General features: G+C 52.7%; 1 protein-coding gene across 6 annotated transcripts in view; it reads left to right on the top strand.

The window, feature by feature from the left end:
- The first annotated feature begins 411 nt into the window (after positions 1 to 411).
- The window catches only part of PLCG2 (phospholipase C gamma 2), a 152,481-nt gene continuing 133,512 nt past the window's right edge, over positions 412 to 19,380 (top strand). For 4 of the 6 annotated variants that reach the window (XM_030297197.1, XM_030297198.1, XM_030297194.1 and 1 more), the window contains exons 1-2: positions 412 to 480; positions 5,370 to 5,604. In XM_030297197.1, the coding sequence (XP_030153057.1) occupies positions 5,412 to 5,604 (193 nt within the window). In that variant the 5' untranslated portion in view covers positions 412 to 480; positions 5,370 to 5,411. Of the gene's footprint in view, positions 481 to 837; positions 905 to 2,484; positions 2,575 to 5,369; positions 5,605 to 19,380 lie in introns of those variants that run through there. The other 2 variants (XM_030297195.1, XM_030297196.1) reach the window with 2 other exon arrangements.

The following is a 19,380-nucleotide window of genomic DNA, read 5'->3' as shown; positions in this document are numbered from 1 at the left end:
ATGGGGAGACTGAGGCCGACCGTATTTAAGTGGTTTGCCCAGGTAGTAAGAGGTGCTGTGACACCAGCGCCGCCTCGGTGACGATTTCAAATTCGGCCGGGAACAGCCCACTCCAGGTAATTAAGAGGAGTTTGTTAAACGCACGGAGAACACCTGAATGCAGCAGGCGCTCCATAAATGCTACGGCCGCCGCCTGCAAGCTCCCTCTCTCCGGCTCGCCGGGGGCCTGGGGCGGCTCGCTCCCTCTCCCCCGGCCGCGGAGGCACGGTCCCCGGCGCCGAGTCGGTGTCCGGGTGCGCGGCGGGGCGGGCGGGGCAGGGCCGCCTGGAGGCCGCGGGGGGCGGGCCGGGGCGCGGGGGGCGGCCCCCAGAAGTCACGTGGCGCGCGGCCGCGGCCGACAGAAGGTAGCAGCGCCCGCGTTGGAGGGCGCGCGCCGCAGGGAGTGCCCGGAGCCGGGACCCGCGGCCGGGGCTCGGCCAGGTGAGTGCCGGGCCGGGCGGGAGCGCGCGCGGGGCGCCCGGGTAGGCGGGGAGGGGGGGGGGTCGCGCGCGCCCGACAGTCCGGCGCCGGGCGGGCAGGAGCGGGGCGTGCCGTCGGGGGGCCCCCCAGCCCGCGGTGCCCGGGGCCCGGGCAGTGCGGGCGGGGGTCGGGGCCCGGCCGCCGGCCACTTCCTCACCGGGAACGCGGCGCCGCCCATCGCCGGTCGGTGCCCGGGGACCGCCCCGGCTTTGGATGGGAACCCGGAGGATGCGGCGCGGCTGGCGTCGGGAGGGTCGCGCCGGCGTTGGCAGTTCAAGGCTCCCGTTGCCGTGGGGTCGTGCGCCCCTTCCCGCCGCGTCTGTGGCCGCGGCTCGCTGAGTCCGGGCGGCCGGGCGGGCCCCAGGCACTTCCCCGTATTGCACAGGTGACTGTGGGTGGGTGGCTGGCGGCGCGATACCACGGAAGGGCGCGGCCCTCACCCAGGAGAAACCGGAGAGTTTGGGGGGGATCCGTGATTCCCTGTCCACCCCACAACTGCGTGTGTGCATAATTATGTGTGCTCGTCTGTGCGTTTCATGGTTACGTTTTGGAATCCCAGCGAGGTCATCACCGCCATAGCGGAAGAATTCGAGGGGCCACCGCGTCTCATTTAGACTGGGGGGTTGGCGCCTGGATTTTTGCGGAGAACGGGGAGGGGCTCTCCTAGCACCCCGATCTCAAACTACGCGGAAGGAGTCTGGTGGGCTGAGGGGGGTGACGTGGCGCAAGGAAACAGGTGGCCTTGCTAATCACCTTAATTTGAATTGCAGTTCCAGCTGTGTGACCCTGGGCACGTTAAAGAACCTCTCTGAACTTCCTTACCCTGGATACTGGGGCTGCCCAAACGTACATTCCAGGGCTGTGGAAAATTGAGGCCTGTCTATGAAAAGGGTGCCTGGCTCGGTGGTTGACCCTCTGGCTAAGGGCCCTGCCTGGGGCTTGGCCATTATCCTTAGCCACGCTTCTACAGAGAGGGCTTTACCAATTTTGGAGCCCGTGCCAGGCCCAGCAGTTAGCCTGCTACCAAGGTGTGTACCAGCGCCGGGACGGTACTTCCCTGAGGATTTCGTTGATGCCGAAATTGCCTAGTGCCGCTGCTGCCGCCCCCCCAACCCGTCCCCCCACCCCACCTCTGTCTCCCCCTCCTACACACCTTCCCCTCCCCCCACCTTGAGCCCTTGAGGCTTCTCTACCAAAGGCAAAACGGGCACCCCACGAATAGCCCTTTGGCTGGGTGCAGTTGGTGGAAAATGGCCGGTAAGAAAATTTGAAAACACTTATTAATTGGAAAACAGCAAAACACAAGAAGAAGCTCATCCTTATGTTACCACTTAGGTTAATAAAAAGTCAGGGAACCCCCCTCCCGGCAAAGTAACCACTTTCCTTGGATTTATAAGCAGACAGCTTTTAAAAAAAATAATTCTATGATGCTTACTGGTTTGCAACCCCCCCCCCCATCTATTTCATGAATCTTTCTGGATCCAATTGATTATAAATTTTCCCCATGGTTTCTGATAGTTACTGAGTAATCGTTGGTGTGCATGTCCCCTTATTTCTTTAAGGGACCTCCTTCCCAGTTGTGTTCTTTTTCTTTTCTGTTACAAATAATGCTTCTGCGAATATCTTTGTGTTTCCTTCTGCACACAGGTGACTGCTCCTCAAAGTGTATGCATGTTTTATGTTTTAATAGATGCTCACAGGTTGTCTCCTCAAAAAAAGAGAGTTGAGCTCATTCACACTTAGGTGCAGTGGCCGCCCCTCCAGTGAAAATGAGTTTCTGCAGGGTGGGTGTGAGATGCGGCATCACCTTCCTTCCTTTCAGCTGCAGGAGAGGGGCAGCTACCTCTCAGGAATGTGTGCAGAGCTCAACAGAATTGCCCTGTGGGATTTTATACGACATCCTTTATGGGCCTAACGTTTCTTCTGAACTCAGGGAAGAGAAGAAAACTTCCCTGCTTCCTAGTCCTGGGTCCTTGTCTCCCGGAAGTTTATTTCAAGCATGGAAAGGACGTGGAAAGTAGAAATGGCAAAACCTCTTATTAAATCTCAGACACCGTAAGTCCTTTTGCAAAGTTACCCGGGGAGGATGAGAAACAGGAAAAAGGGATTTCAAGGCTATTTCTTTTTTTTTTTTTTTTTCTTGAAAGCAGAAGAAAAATGGGAATTGTCCTTGCTGCCTGGTGCCTTCCTTTGGGGAGAAGGCCTGGGAGACCCCCTTGCCTTAGCTGCTGAAGCATCAAACTCTGGGAGCCTGAGTCGGGAGCTGGCTGGATCTTGTTGGTTAGTCCAAGGATGTTGTGGCCATGAGGGCCTTTTCCAGTTCCTGGCGAGAGGCAACAGGGGAGACTTGATGTTTACAGTTGTGCCAGTCCACTGGGCTTCCGAGCTGGAAGTGACCAGAATCCGGGAATGTTTAAGTCCAAGCCCTTCTCAGAGCCTGAGTCAGAAAAAACTGAGGGCCCTGGTGGCTCTGGCCGGCAGGTGTAATCCGAGGTGGAGGTGTGAAGGGGTGTGTTTCCTATTATGCTTCGCCGCATGGTGACCTGAGCCCTGGAGGGAGCTCCAGAGCTCATGGCTGAGGGTGGTCAGCATGGTGAGAGCTGGGATCAGGTGCAAATCCTGCTTTTGCCACTTTCTAGCTGTGTGACCTTGGACAAGTCCTTTAACTTGAGAGGGATGAGGGGCTACCAAATCAGCTTGTTTCTAGCCAGATTCTGCCACGGGATTCTGAGTTCCACAAGACGGGTACTAACAGAGTCAGGGTGTGGGATTCAGACCAGGGTTCTGCCCTTGGTGCTGCCACATTTGTGTGTGACCTTGATTATGTAATTTCCCCTCTCAGGACTTGTGTTTTCACCTCTGGTATTTCTTATTGAGATAAACGAGATAAGCCAGGTATAGCAGGTGCTGGGACCTGGGAAAAAGCCAATAACAGCTGGTTTACCAGGACGAGACTGGCCCCAGGCACCTGGTCTCCCTGTCCCCCCTCATGGCTTACAGGGTGATGGGGCAGGAGGCTCATTTTGGGCGGAGTTTGTGGCCTACTTGTCTTGCTGCTGGGCCTTTGCTTAAGGCTGTTCCTCTGATGAGAACACTATTCCCTTCTGCTTTACCTTTGAAAAGATTGGTTTTCAGATCCCTTCCTCTCCCAGAAGCTTTCTCCTGTCCTAAGTAGGGGCTGAGCTGACAGGTCTGCTTCTAAGTGGGCAGAGAGCAGGTGTATTCATGAGTTGATCTCCAGCGGCCAGATACCTGTGGAGCTGCCTTTGGCTATGGCGTGAGCTGGAGGGAAGAAGGGGGCAGAGGGCAAGGCCTGGGCCTCTCCCCACTCCCCTCGCCTCTTTTGCATGCCAGTCCCCGCTCAGTTCCTGGCATAGAGTTGACACTCCACGTGTTGAACAGCTGACTGGTGAATATTATGAGGCCCTGCTAATGCTGGGGGTTGTACATACATCGTAGCTTCCAGTCCTTCCAGTGCCCCTTGAGGCTGGTATTACCTCCATTTTAAGATGAGGGAACAGAGGCCCTGATTTTGAGTGGCTTGGCAGGAGGCCTCCGGAAGGCCCGCATGCCCTGGCTGGACACCTGCCTCTCTACAGAGTAACAGCTGTGGCTCCTGATCCTGTGGGATTTGGGGCGGGGGTGGAGGGGGGGTGGGTGGTGGAATAATGAAGATGCACGGAAAAATTGATGGCGGGTCGTAGCAGTAGCAACATCTGGGGAGCATTGACTTGTGTCATTGTTGTAAGGGCTCCAAGATCTCTCTACCTGGTTGAAATCCAAGAACTTCCTCCGAGATTCTGTTACGTCTCCCCCTTCACAAGTGTGGAAGTACAGCACAGGCTTGGGGAGGGTCTGCCCCTAAGAGCCTTCTATCTGACTCCCCTCTGCAGAGTGAGGGGTCAGGGCGTGACTGCAGCCGGCTGCTCAGAGGGGGTGACGTGATTTCATGTTGTTGGAAACAGGGCCTCTAGCTACTGGTCTGGACTGGACTGGACTGGAGGGGGCTGGGCAGAAGGGGGAGACCAGGTGGGCGATTAGAATAATCCAGGTGTGAGATCCTGGGAGGAGCCCGTGACTGGGGAAGATGAATTGTTCTGCTGATGGATTGGACACAGGTGTGAATGCCAACCAGACCCGGCTGGTTCCAGGATTTGGGGCCCAGCACCTCTCTGTGGCGGGGGCATCAGTGCTGTTTCGAGACACCCGCGTGCTGAGCAGAAGGGCCAGTGTCCTGCTGGTGGCATCGCAGTGAAGGCTTTCCTCACTGCCCCACGACCCCATTTTAGAAGGGATGCGACCGAGGCTTTCAGAGGTCGTGCAGCCTGCCCAGCCACACGGTCGGCCGAAAGCCCCACCAGGACTTGAACTTTGAACTTGAGGCTGCTGGGCCCCGATGTTTTCTGTCTTTGTGGCTCCGTTTCCGTGCACAGGTCTCCACAGACGCGTTCTTGAAGTGGTTTAGTTAATAGTATTTTTTTCTCTTCTCAAGTTCACTTAGATGGGGAGGGAGAGGGGGTGGGGAGTGGAGCCAGCCTGGACTGCTTTGGCTATTCAAATACTCTACCAGCCTGGAAGAGTGTGGGAGGGCCGGGTTCCCTGCCAGGCTGGAGCGATTTGGTTATTCAGAGCTGGATGACAGCTGAGTCATTGAGGTCAGAGGGGCTCCTCCCACACCTGCACGTGTATTTCAACCTCTGTGCGTCCTGTCTGCGCTGAGTGGTCCACGATTCCCCGCCTGGAGAATCTTCCAAAACCCCTCCTGTCGGGCGTGAGACAGGATTTTGGCCGTTAGTTAACGAATTCCTCCTCCCCAAACCCAATTCACATCCTTCATTCTGCCTTTCCAGCGTCCTGTTCCCTCACGCCTCCCACCGCCTCCTCTGCCAAAAATGACCGCCATGGTCAACATGGACACCCTTCCTGAATATGAGAAGAGTCAGATCAAGAGAACCCTGGAGCTGGGCACGGTGATGACCGTGTTCAGCTTTCGCAAGTCTACCCCCGAGCGGAGGACTGTGCAGGTGATCATGGAGACGCGGCAGGTGGCCTGGAGCAAGACGGCTGACAAGATTGAAGGCTTCTGTGAGTACCCCCTCCTGCCTTCACTTACTCTTGTGCTTGTTGGTTTGGTGTCTTATTCTTCTGGAAATGGAAGCGTGGCCGTTCTGACTGGGTCTCTGTTGGGGTTTAGAGTAGGTGGGGGAGGTTGAGCCAGAGAATCGTGGTGGGGGGGAGGGGAGGAACGGAGGCCCCAGGGGCCAACTTGGAAATGACATTCAGATGGCTCACCTGGGCTGGCGGGGGTGTGCTCCCTGCCTGACCGCATCGGGGACCTTTTGGTTTCTGTTGCCGGTCAAGCGCCCTGCCCTGCTCTGCCCTCGTAAGGACCAAGTGACAGAACTGCAGGAATCCTGGCTTGGTAGGCAGATAGGCCTGTTTTGTTTTGCTATGAACCACAGAACGAGAGGCCTTCGCTCTTCGCTCCGCGGGGACAGAGCGTGTCAGAATATTCTGGAGCTTTTAAATGAAGCTCCAGTCCTGGGAGGTGGTGTCTTCGTTCCCCACCCGCCTCAGGGGCAATTGGCTCAGTTTCTAAAGCTTCTAAGGCTGTTGTCAACAAACGGAGTGAGGAGACTTAAGCAATTTTCAGTTGCAGAGACTTGCTTCAATTGGCATTTTTTTGTTATGGGCTCTTTTTTCAATTGACATTTAAAAAAAAAAAGATATTTTTTTTTTAAATGTCAATTGAAAAATTCAAATATGCTTGGAAAAATCAAACAATTCATAAATAAATGTCTCTCCTCCCCAGTCCCACTCTGTGCCCCCGGGGTGGTCAAGCTCATTACCAAGTTCTTTTGTCTTCTAGAGTATTCTATGCTTGTGAAATGCGTGGGTCATGTTTTTTTCCAGGAATGGGTCCTTACTACTTAAACTTCTGCACTTTGATTTCTTTCTTTTTTTTTTTTTAATTTAATTTTTTTTTTATGTTTTAAAGTTTATTTTGAGAGAGAGAGAGAATGCGCAAGTGAGGGAGGGGCAGAGAGAGAGAAAGACAGAATCTAAAGCAGGCTCCAGGCTCCGAGCTGTCAGCACACAGCCGACGCGGGACTGGAACCCATGAACCGCGAGATCGTGACCTCAGTGGAAGTTGGATACTTAACTAACTGAGCCACCCAAGCACCCTCAGATTTCTTTTTTTAATTTAAAGATCATTTGGAGGTGGGTTCTGATCCTCCCACTGGTCTACCTGCTGCTTTCACAGCCTCGTAACATCTGGCTGCGTGAAATGGTCTGACCCTCCCCGCCCCCGCCCCCCGCCCACCCCAGATGGACAGTTGGGCGATTTCAAGTTTTTGTTATCAGCTGCTGCAAATTTTCTTGTTTTCTTTTTCTTTTCTTTTTTTCTTTTTCTTTTTTTCTTTTTCCTTTTTATGCAAAAACTCTATTGAGATAACTCACATACCGTACAATTCACCCATTCAAAATGAACAGTGAAGTGGTTTTTAGTGTATTCATGCATCTGCACAACCAACCATGTGTCGAACCTTTGCAGTCACCTCGAAAGGAAAAACCTGTTCCGTGTCGCCCTCACCCTCTTCCCCTGCCGTAAGCGACTGCGAGTCTCCTTCCCGTCTCCGTTGATTTCCCTGTTGGGGGCGCTTTCCTGTAAGTGGAATATCTAGAATGTGAAGCCTTCTGTGTCTGGCTTCATTCCCTTAGCATGACGACCCTGAGGTTCATCCACTTGTAGCGTGTCTGCGCTTCATTGCTATGTCCGGTTGAATAATAATCCCTCGTGTGGATTTTCCACAATTTGTTCACTCAATTGATGGACCTTTGGGCCGTCCCCACTTCGTGGCTGCAGTGAATCGTGTCAGGAGCGTTCGTGTACAAGTTCTTGTGAGGGTGTGTGTCTTCATTCCTCTTGGTCTGTGCCTAGGAGCATAGTTGTTGGGTCCTGTTTTGGTGACTCTGTGTAGCCATTTTAGGAGCTGCCAGACTGTTTGCAAGGTGGCTGCAGCCTGTTACATTCCCACCAGCGGTGGTGTGGGGGCTGTCTTTGCTCCTTTTATTCTTAGAGGGTGTATCTGAAGGATGACTTCCTTCGGGGGGAGTTTGGCAGCACCCCACAAAGCCCATGAGGTAGGACGGTACCTGTTCCTAAGCCTTGATCTGTACTGCAGTGGGGTTCTGAACTTGGCCGTTCACAGGTCACCTCTGCTGAGCTTGGCGTAGCTCTTCATTCGATGGCTCTTACCGTGAGTTCGATTAAACAGCTTTCCAAAATTTTCTCCTGGCTTTGTAGCCAGGTAATGTCTCCGGTGGCACAGAACCTGAGCCCTGTTTTGAAACACCCCGTGTGTTTAAGCAGCTGACTTTCCCCCCAGTTTTCCTTGCATTTGGCCACACTCCACCTCCCAAGGGCCCAGAAACCTGTTGCAGCTGGGGTGGAGGTGGGGACCTGGGGAGTGTGCAACGGGCACTGATGGTAAATGCAGGGTGCCATACTGAGAGTGCACAGTGGGTCCCAAGCCCGGCTGATCTTTAGAAATCCACAGGGGGGCTTTTTTTAAAATGTTTTTTTTTAATGTTATTATTTTTGAGAGAGAGTGCAGTGGGTGAAGAGGCAGAGAGAGCGAGGCACAGAATCTGAAGCAGGCTCCAGGCTCCGAGGTGTCAGCACAGAGCCCTTTGGTGGGGCTCGAACCCACAAACCATGAGATCATGATCTGAGCCGAAGTTGGACGTTCAACTGACTGAGCGTGGGAGGCTTTAAAGTACAACCTACTGGAACATTCTTGGGAAGCTCATTCTAAGGGGCACGAGACCAGATTTTGGCACCTGAAATCCACATCTGTAGGTTTTCCTTCTGTTAACTAAACGCTGTTCTGCCCTCTACCCTGGAGAGGCTGAGGATGACTGTCATTCACTAGGTAGGTTGGGGCTCAGTATTTTAATAAGCTCCCCAGGGGCACCTGGGTGGCTCAGTCGGTTGAGCTGTCTAACTCTTGGTCTTGGCTCAGGTCATGATCTCACAGTTTGTGGATCAGGCCCCGCATTGGGCTCTGCGCTGTGTGGAGCCTGCTTGGGATATTCTCGCTGCCTCTCCCCTGCTCCTGCTCTCTTTCTCTCTCTCCAAATACATAAACATTAAAGAAACCCCACCACAGGTGGTCCTGGTAACTAGCCGGGTTTGGTGTATGCTGTTCCAGAGACCACCACCTAACCTTCCTTTGTTCCGTATTTCAGTGTCTTCTCTGCCAGGCACTGTCCTGGGTACTGAAGACATGACTGTAACTAGATTCTAATCCTCATGGAGCTAACGGTGTTTCATTAGGAACAAGCAGCATGGGCCTTTGACTTCCAGCACCGTTTGAGAGGCTTTGCTGCGTGACCATGGGCAAGTTACATCTGCTTTCCAAAATTAAATTCTCTTAGGTCTAGAAAGGGAATGATATTGGTGTCCATAACCCTGCAGAATCATGGTTAGGAGTGAATAATGAGTTAATACATCAGAGGGGGGGTCAACATGGTCACTAACAGGGGATTAGCCCACAACCAGTGGGAATTGCTGCTGCATTTTTGCAACTGCTGTTGCTGATGAGTGGCGTCCAGCTTGTCTGGGTGGCAAAGTCTTGCTGGGTGCTTGGACTTTTTCTGGAGGTCAGCGGGAATCCACTGATGGCTTTCCAGAAGAGGGATGAGGTGATCCCATTTGCATTTGGAACCTGCTCGGCAGTCCTGTGTGAGATTGATGTGTTCGTGGTAAAGGGACAGAAAAAGCCCGTTCTGGGATAGAGAGCTCAGGAATGGCGCTCCCTGACTGCTCAGAAGCAAGCCTTCAGTCCCTGATGGGAGACTCTCAGGGCCGTGGCTCTGGTGTGCTGTCAGAAGGGTGACCTCCTGAGGGGGATCTCCAAGCCACAGCGTTCCTTCTGGGCTTCTGGTCAGCATGAACCTGCAGGTGACTGTGAGGTCTGCCGGCCAGCACGGGGGAGCTCAGGCATGTGGTTTGGGAGTACTTGGTGAGTGGTTGTGTGACTTCTGGACATGAATCACACAGTCCCCCCCTGGCCCCCCGGCCTGGGTGACAGTAGGTACACATGGGTCCTGCTGTCTACAGCAGGGCACTCCTCCCCTGGCCCACTGGGAGCATGTGGCAATCCCTGGGTGATACTTTTAGCCATCGTAACTGGAGTGTTGTACTCCTGGCACCTCGTGGATCGAGGCCAGGGATACTGCTAAATAAACATCTTACAATGCCCAGGATAGCCCGTACCACAAATAATAATCCCGTACAAAGTGTCATTGGTGCTGAGGTAGAGAAACCCTGGTCTCCCGTCACGCGTTGGTTTTGCTTAGAGCCGGAATAGGGTTTCTCTTCGGACCCTGTCATGATGGGGCGGTTTCCATGTGTTCAGCCTGTGTCTGCTGTCCTCTTGGGTTCTGGGCTGCGGGGGGAGAGGAGGAAGGATGGACCCCCTGCCCTGGGGGGAGCAGACTTAGCAACCGGCCAGTGCAGGATCGTGTGATGCGTATCACAGTGAGGGTCTAGGCTGCGTACCCTGTGAGGAAGGAGGGTTCTTACTGGTCTGGGTGTAGAGGAGGGGGGAAAGGTGGAGGCCTCTCCCGGAGGAGCTTCTTGGGTGGTGACTTAGAGGAGAGAATTGCTGGGGGCCTGCAGGATGGCTGTCCTGAAGCAGATCAGCAGGTGGCATTGAATATGAGCGAGTAGGTTTGTGGGTCAGAGTTTGGGCAGGGCTCAGCTGGGTGATGCTGTTCTTTGTGACCCGGACTGAGGTCATTGGTGATACTCAACTGGTATGTCACTTGGTCTGGAAGTTTCCAGAATCTTCACTCCAATGTCTGGGGCCTTGGTGGTGATGGCTGGAAGATGAGGCATAGTTGGGATAAATGAGTGCCTATTGCTACTGGACCCAGAAGCCACTTGGGCTTACATGGTGCCTTGGCATCCCCCCGGAGGGTGTGTTCCAAGAGGCCCAGGCAGAAGCTGCTTAGCGTCAGGAGTCCCAGAGCGTCACTCGCACCAGTTCAGGTCACCAAGGCCAACTCCGGTTCAAGGAAATGGGACTCCCCTCTTGAGGAGTGGTGGCATGCATGTCCAGGTGGAAAGGAGCTGGTAGTGGCTGTCCACCTTGGAGCCAGGCCACCGTGAGGTGCATCTGGACTCCGGATCCAGACCTGTAGCTCAAGTCCCTGCTCTGCCACCTGCTAAGTATGTGATCTGAGCCACTCTGGCTCAGTTTACCTGTCGGTCAAATGAGGTGATAGATCCTATCTATAGGAGTTACGTGAATTGTAAGATAGGCAAGGATTAGCGACTTTATTTAATGTACTTTAAAAAAACTAGATTTTAATGTTTATATTTTGAGAGAGAGAAAGTGGTGAGTGGGGGAGGTACAGAGAGAGAGGGAGAGAGAGGATCCAAAGCAGGCTCTGTGCTGGCAGCAGAGAGCCTGATGCGGGGCTCGAATTCACAAACTGTGAGATCGTGAGCTGAGCTGAAGTTGGATGCTTAACCGACTGAGCCACCCAGGTGCCCCAGTGTGCTTTTTTTAATACGTGGGAAATATTGCATAATTGAAATGGAACACAATAAAAGAAAAAAGAAACTGGTGGGGAGTCCCAAGCACTGGCTTCTTTTTTTTTTTTTTTTTTAATAAGTATTTTTAAAAAATTTTTGATGTTTATTTTTGAGAGAGAGAAAGAGACAGAGCATGAGTGGGGGGAGAGGCAAAGGGAGGGAGACACAGAATCCAAAGCAGACTCCAGGCTCTGAGCTGGCAGCACAGAGTCCGACACGGGGCTTGAACCACAAACCGCGAGATCATGACTTGAGCTAAAGTCAGATGCTTAACACACTGAGCCACCCAGGCATGCCTCCCCCGCCAATGCCCCCAAGCCCTGGCTTCTAAAGAAGACTAGATCTTAAGCCACTCACCTCTTGGCTGTCAGTTTCCCTTTTACTTTCCAAGGGTGATGGTAAGATGCTGACCGGGCTTCCTTCCAACCCTGGCCTCCTGGAGAGCCTTGGAATATAGGGAGGGAGCCCATGGGCCAGCTGGGAGATGCTGTGTGTGCGTTTTCCTCGCTTCCAGGGGCATCAGCTGAGTCTCCAGCTAGAAAGGAACCCACTCGGGGGCCTTTCTGAGTTCACCCTTTAGGGCCCTGCTACATCTTCTGCATTTGGGGGGCCTGGAATGTGCCTCGGGAGCTGACGCAGGGCCACCTGTTTGTGGAGTCTGGATAGGGTTGGTGGGGCGATGGGCCGCCTTGGAGGGTGTGGACCATGGCCGTCTCTACTGAATAGGCTCCTATCCTGAAGTTTGCACACATGTCTTCTCCATCTGCTTATTTTTGGCAAGTTACGGCTGCCGGTGAATGAGGGATTCTCAAAAATAGGAGCTGTTCTGTTTCCCTGGTTTGGGTCCTTGGCGTGGCCGCCTGGCGATGACGATGACGTTGACGTTGTCGATGACGGGAGCCGCCTGTAACGAGTGCTGTCTGTGTACTGGTGCCTGTGTAAGCACATCACGTACAACAGCTCGTTAATTCTTCACAGTGACCCCGGAAGCTCTGTTTATGAGGGCACGGAGTCCTGTGGAGACTAGGTGACGTGCCCAAGGCCACACAGCCACGAACGGGCAGAGCTATAATTTGTATTCATGCTGTCTGCCTTGGGAGTCTCATATCTCTCTGCTGCGTGTTCCTTTCTCTTCCTGGGTGATCTCTGATGTTTCAGTTCTGTGTGTGATGGAGAAGCACGTTGTTGGGGACCCAAGAACAGCAGTTCCACTCAAGTTTTCATTTTTACAATGGGAGGGAAATGTGTCCATTCCTTATGTGTGCAGAGGACACGCTTGGCTGGGTGCTGGAGATGCCAGGAGGAAGAGGCCTCTTGAAGTGCCCTGGTTAGCAGGGAGACAGGCGTGCCAGGAGACCATACAGTGTGGACAGCTGCTGACAGAGCCAGGGCCATTGAAACAGCGTGGTTCTTATCCCCGCTAGTTCTGAAATCCATCTTGGGGCTTCGAAGCCGTTAAAAAAATGATTATTTTGAAAAAGTTGTTATCGAAATGTTTTTGAAACAGTGGAGAAGTGGTTGTTTTTGTACCGGCATCCTCCCCCGCCTGCAAAGAAATGCATTGTCTGAAAGCAGCCCCCACACTCCTTCAGTCAAACATCCCATCAGAAAGGAGATTCAGCCAGTGCCCTCCGTGTCTGTAAACTTATTTATTTGTTGGTTTAGATGTGTGGTTATGGTTCACGATAGCAGGGACTTGAGAGTCTGAGTGCCTGGATCTCCTCCCAGCCCTGCCACCTCATTGGGGTGTGATCTTGGGCCACTTGTCACCTCTTTGTGCCTCCGTTTCCTCACCTGTAAAAACAGTAATGAAAGAATGTCTTGCATCAGACTTCTGGGAGCCTTAACTGAAGTAATACAGGGGCAGTGCTCTCGACACTGCTGAGCACAGCAGAGGCAGGCTCTCAAGTATTGGCTGCTCTTGGCATCCTTGTCATGGTCCTTGTCATTGTCCTCATCAAACATAAAGGGAAATGATACTGGAGAAAGGATGAGATAAATATTCGAACTTCCATTTATACAGTGATTTTCCTTCCTGATCGCCTTCTGGCGTATAATTCTCCATGACAGAGACCCCTGGTAGGAAAAACAGAACTGACCTTTTTATTCTTGACCTTGATTCAGACCTGCTTGGCTGCTGGACGGTTGAGGAATTGATTTCTGTGGTTGTTCATGCGTTGTTTTCTGTCCTGGATAACGATTACTTGTTGTTCTTAGGATTTGTTCCTTTGTTGATTTTAGCAAATACTCAAAGGACTGAGTGTGTGTTTGGTGTTAGACTTGTCACTGGGAATAAAGTGTCGAATAGGGCCACAGAGATCCATAAAGCAACTTACAGTTTCCTAGGACAGAAAAGGCCAAACTAATCATTCAAGCATTTGGGATTGTGATGGATGCTAGGAAGGTAAGAATCCAGGCACTGTGACAGAGTAGCCAGGGAAGAACACTATTTTAGTAGAGTAGATCTCGGGGAAGCCTCTCTGTGGAGGTGATACTTGGCCTGGACTTGATGGGTAAGCAGGAGGGAGCCATGGGAGGCTCTGTGGGGAGAGCAGTCCGGGCAGAGGACACCGCAGCAAAGCTTCTGTGTTCGTCAGGGGCGAAGTGCAGTGACAAAAGATGTCTTCATACAAGTTTCTCACCGAGTCCCGAAACAGTGGGATTGGGGGGTGGGGCTCTGCTGTGGGGTGGTTAGGTACCCTCCAAGACATCTGAGGCTGCCTCAGGATCCTCTGTGTCCAGCCAGCATGTGGGGGAAGAGGGAGAGTGGAGGATGCCTTAAGAGGTGTTTATGGCCTGGGCCTGCGAGGTGGAAGGTTCCCAACTTCCACTGACAAGGAATTGGCCTGTGACGTGCTGCAAAGGTTGCTGGGAAATGTGACCAGCCTGTGTGCCGTTCAGAATGAGAAGTGGGTTTGGTAGGCATCTTCCAGGCTTTCGTGGCCCCTAATTGTGGAGGGGGCAGAGGCGGCTGTAGGAACCCAACTGATGGCTAGAACAGAATGATTGTAGGGACTTTGGGGGGGGGGGCTGGTGGAGTTCTTGTAGGAATCTAAGAAAATAGACAACTTTACCCGGTAAGTGGGCCTCATGGGAAGGGGAGATGGTGGCACTGAGGACTCTGCCATCTGTCTGACAAGAGCCGCACGCAGTGGCTTCTCTCTATGGTCGGGCCTCCTCGCCCCTGTTAAGCTTCCCCGCAGCCATGGCTGGGTCCTCCCCAGCAAAGCCGTTCTCCATCCTCACTCCCTGGGCGGCCTCCTCCGTGAAGCCTGTGGTTTCCCAGCCTCCCAAGAGTGGACTCCTGAGGGAGGCCTGTGATTGGCTGGGTCTTCTTGAGCCAGTGCATGGGGATTGGCTATTTCGAAGCCAGCGTCCCCTCTTTGGTTTGGTAGTTGGCCTCTCCTGGTGGCGGGCATAGTCTGGAAGCTTCAGGACTTACGGGCAGGGGTGGGTCCCTGTAATGGGTTGAGTTGTGACCTCCCCCCAGTTTCCTGTATCAAAGCCCTAACCCCCTGTACCTCAGACCGTGAGCTTATTTGGAAATTGGATCTTTGTAGACGTATTAAGGTGAGGTCATGCTGGTGTCCGGTGGGGCCCTCATCCAATATAACCGTGTTCTGGAGGAGACACACAAGGAGAGAAGGTCCCGCGATGAGGAGTGCAGGGGTGGGAGTGCGGCCTTGACAAGTAGGGGACCACCAAGGTGGCCGGCAGTGCCGGAAGATGGGGGAGAGGCATGGAACAGATCATCTCCCCCAGCCCTCAGGTACCAACCCGCCCGCCCCGTGGTCTGGGTTTCCAGCCTCCACAACTGTGAGGCAGTACATTTCTGTTTAGGCCACCCGGTCTGTGGTCCTTTGTTACGGCAGCCCTAGCAAACGAATACACTCCCCTTTAAATTTTTTTTTTTAAGTCTATTTCTTGAGAGATAGAGACAGAGCGTGAGCCGGGGAGGGGCAGAGAGAGAGGGAGACACAGAATCCGCAGCAGGCTCCAGGCTCTGAGCTGTCAGCACAGAGACCGGCACGGGGCTCGAACTCAAGAACTGTGAGATATGACCTGAGCCGAAGCCGGGCGCTTAACTGACTGAGCCACCCAGGCGCCCCACAAATACACTCCCCTTTAAAAGGGGACTGAACGGCAGTGGGGTGAGCACGGCCACTGAGGTGTCCATCTGGCCGCAGGTATTCTGGGCAAGGTGCAGTTGGCCGTGAAGGACTTGAGGGGCCCTGGCTTTCCTTCAACCGTCCTCTTCCTTCCTGGCTACATTCGTCTTGGCCATTGGTCTTGGTTAAGTGTGTGTACTGTGGCACCAGCCTGCTTAGGTTTGAATCCAGAGTCCATGGCTTTTTAGCTGTGTGGCCTTGGGCAAGAGGCTTAACTGTCTGTGCTTCTGTTTCCTCATCTGTAAAATGGGAAGAATGGTAGTGCCTGCCTTAAAGAGTTGTTAGGAGGGTCAGATGTGCTCCTGTAGGAAACCACTTAGGTACCTGGGAAGGTTTGCTCTTGTTACTACCGCTCAGGCTTCTCCCTGTCTCTTGCAAGTATAACCCTGAATTCTCTCCTCCCGCAACCCAGCCTCCCTTTGAAGGACGCTGTGCCTGTCGAGTTTAGTTGTGGTTGGTCCCTTTGTGCTCCCAAGCTGTGGGGTGTGGGACATGGGTCCTTTTTCATCCGGCTCTTGGGAAACTTGGTTCCCACTCAGAGCTCCATCTGGGCTGTTGGTGGACAGAAGGCAGCTGGTGTGGACCATCCCCCTGGGAGAAGCCAGGAGCCGTGCAGGGAGCGTCCTGTTCCTTGCATCTCTGTAAGCCCTGGTGGGTGTGTACCCCACTTTGTGTGTCGTTAGAGTCTTCTGAATGTTGGTGCAAATCAGATGTCTTGTGGATGTCTAGGGAGGGAGGTTTAGATGATCCCTCATGGATTGATTTTAGAAGAACTCCTCCCCACCGCCTGCCCCCATGATCTTAGAGATAACGTGCATTGTCCCATAGCAGGTAGCAAAGTGACAGGTCTTGTTTTGTCTTGGAAGAGACTGAAGTTCTGTGCCGTTTGCATTTGAAGCTAGAAATCCTGGTGGTGGCTTTTTCCTCTGCCGCCCGGCAATGCTTGACTTGGAGCCAGGCCCTCCGCGTTCCTTCACCCCAGAATGTGGCTCCGGAGGCAGGGGCAGGTCCGTTCAGCTTTCCTGTGGGATCCCCCGCACCTCGCCCGGTTGACCCGTGGACACATGAGGGAAAGGACCTCGATGCCCCCCCCTGCAGTCTGTTCGCCCCCTTTTCTCCCCCAGATGGCGTATCTTGGGTTAAGGTAAGCATCTCCGTGACAACTTCCTTTTGAACCCCACACACAGCCCTGACTTATGGCAGCATGACCCTGAGCACCCCAGCCCCCTGTGCCTCAGGCTTCTCAGTGAGAGCTGGGATGATGGCAAGTTTGCCGGCGGGTTCTGTGCAAGGATTAATTGGTAAATGCACGTATCGGTCCTGTCTTTACTGTGGTGCCTCGTCTCATGCTGCCCTGATGGCTCGTCATTGCCTGCATTTGTGTGTTCCGGGAAGTGTTCGAGGGGCTGTGTGTGGCCCCTACACGCAACGGCCTTTTTTAGGGTTAAGGTCCCTTGGTTTGAGCCTCGTCAGCCAGCGTGTCCGCCCCTTGCCTCTGTCCTTGAGGCTGGGGTAGCCTGCCCCTTGGAGAAGAGGAGTGTCAACAGGGCCGTGGCGATGTTTTGGAAACAGCAACAGTGTGATGCCAGTTCCAGCACGGCCGAAGAAGCTTTCATCTGACCCAAGCTGTACTCACAGCCAAGGGCGGGTGGGCTTGGGGGCCGGGGTGAGGTGTCTAGTGTTGAAGGATTCTGTTTCGGGGAGGGAAACATGGCACTTTTGTAATTTGTAGAAGGGAGACTGGCAAAGTTTAGTGTCCGCGCAGCGGGATAGAGACAGGAAGAGAAGGCCCGTGGGGCTCATGGTGGGGGCGTGGTGTGATGTCAGCCTCTGCGGGTGAGGCCTGGGGCCTGCTGGAGGAGGGCCCTGTGTCCCTGGGGAGCTAAGAAGGACCAGACGGGGTGGCTAAGCGTGAACGGCCAGTTTCCCTATTGAAGACAGCTCTGAGCTGATCTCCTCTGACCTGCGTTTGCCCTGATTAATTCTGACTTCGTTTTCCTTGAAGAAGTAACATGTATTCATTAGCGGAAACATGTTTTTTAAAGTTTATTTATTGGGGGGGGAGGGGCAGAGAGAGAGGGAGAAAGAGAATTCTAAGCAGGCTCCAGCCAGCGCAGAGCCCAATGTGGAGCTCGAACCCGCAGCAGTGAGATCATGACCTGAGCTGAAGTCAAGCGTCGGGTGCTTAACTGACTGAGCCCACAGGCCCCCCAGCAAAAATTTTTAACGATAACTGGGTGAGGGTAACAGCCCCTTCACCCCTGACCAGAGGCATGTGTGTTAAAAGTTGGTCTACACACTTCTGTTTTTTTGTTCGTTTGTTTTTGCAAGACATAAATGATTTTTAAAAACGCAATATTCTAGCACCGTGCCTTTTCCATTTAGTGCTACATTGGGACCACTTAAAAAAAATTTTTTTTAATGTTTATTTTTCAGAGAGAGAGAGAAAGAGAGACAGGGAGTGAGCAGGGGAGGGGCAGAGAGAGAGGGAGACCGAGAATCTGAAACAGGCTCCAGGCTCTGAGCTATCAGCACAGAGCCCGATGTGGGCTCAAACTCACAAACTGTGAGATCATGACCTGAGTGGAAGTTGGATGCTTAACCGACTGAGCCACCCGGGCACCCCAGGGGACCACTTCTTGTTATAAGCTGTCCTCTTAAGGCCTGACAGCCTGGGTTCAAATCTTGGCCCTGTCACGTAAAATGTTGGTGACTAGGGACAAGTTAGCCTCCCGTTGTACCCATCTATAGAGTGGATCACAGTAGTGCCTTCCTTAGGGGATTCTCATGGGGGTTAGGTGAACACGTTGCACACTTGGGGATAGTGCCTCACAAGTATCCCAGAGCACTCAGTAACACCATCCACTGGTGATGGTGGGGGGTGTTGATTATTATTTCGGTTGCACTCTGGTAAGCAGAACAAAGTCCCTGGCCCAAGAAGTTCCCATCGTAATCTCTAGAATTGGTGACGAGGTTCTCCTTTATGGCAAAAGGCTCTCTACAGATGTGATTAACTTGATCTTGAGACGGGTAGATTATTCTGGATTATGGATGGGGGAGTGGTGTTATCACAGTGGTTTCTTATCAGTGAAAGAGGGAGGAGGGTCAGAGTCTGAGAAGGAGATGTGATGACAAAGCAGAGGGCAGAGAGGTGAAATGAGTGGCTTTGAAGTTGGAAGGGGTCCACAAGCCAAGGGATGCAAGCCGCTCCAGAAGCTGAAAGGCACAGGAGCAGATTCTCCCGTAGAGCCCTCGGAAGGAAGGGATCCTTTCGGACACCTGGTTTCAGCCCAGGGAGACCCATTCTGCTCACCTGCAAAGCAGTAAGAATCATGTGTTTGTCTTAACTCCCTGAGTTTGTGGTTAATTTGTTACAGCAGCCACTGGAAATGACTATAGCCCTCCTATCCAACTTAGACAAATCATAATATTTGCTTTGGATCTTGGTTTTTAAGAAGAGAGTGCATATAGCTAAGTCCTCACCTATACGCCTTCCTCCCTAGGGAAGCCAGGATGTCCCTTTGATAATTACTCCCATGCATTTTCTAACACTAGTGAAAACTTGCATCTTAATTAGCATACAGTCTCTTGTTAGGCATCCATATTGATATCTGTGGCTTTCTTTTAACTGCATTTAGGTTTCACTCCAGAAGGGCCCTGATAGGACACCTGTTCTTTTGATGATGGTAATTTAGGTTATTTGCTATGGTGGAAATCTTTCCGAGCATATGCCTTCTGTTTTGTTGTAACTGGTTGTAGCTTTTGCCCTTTATCTTTATTTTAATTTTTTAATCCGTTTTATATTTTTGGGTATCATGTAGCTTATTAGTTTGCTATGTCCTACATTGATCCTAGGAATATTTTATTGCTAAATCTTAGGGCACATCCCTGGTAATTTCCATAGGATGAATTGCTAGAAGAATTTCTGGAGGAAGGAAAGGCTGTGTCCTGGGCTCTGGGTGCAGTGGTCCCCAGGCTGCGCCGACTTGTACGCCCCCCGTTGCTAGCATCTGGGCACCTGTCAGCTTTTATATCTTCACAGATGTTAAATTCACAGGCAGTGAAAGGTCTTGTGAGCATTGT

Source organism: Lynx canadensis, chromosome E2 (genome assembly GCF_007474595.2).
Source record: "Lynx canadensis isolate LIC74 chromosome E2, mLynCan4.pri.v2, whole genome shotgun sequence".
In the NCBI taxonomy this organism is placed as follows: domain Eukaryota; kingdom Metazoa; phylum Chordata; class Mammalia; order Carnivora; family Felidae; genus Lynx; species Lynx canadensis.
The sequence above is the reverse complement of the archived record's forward strand: the minus strand, read 5'-3'. Positions and strand labels throughout refer to the sequence as shown.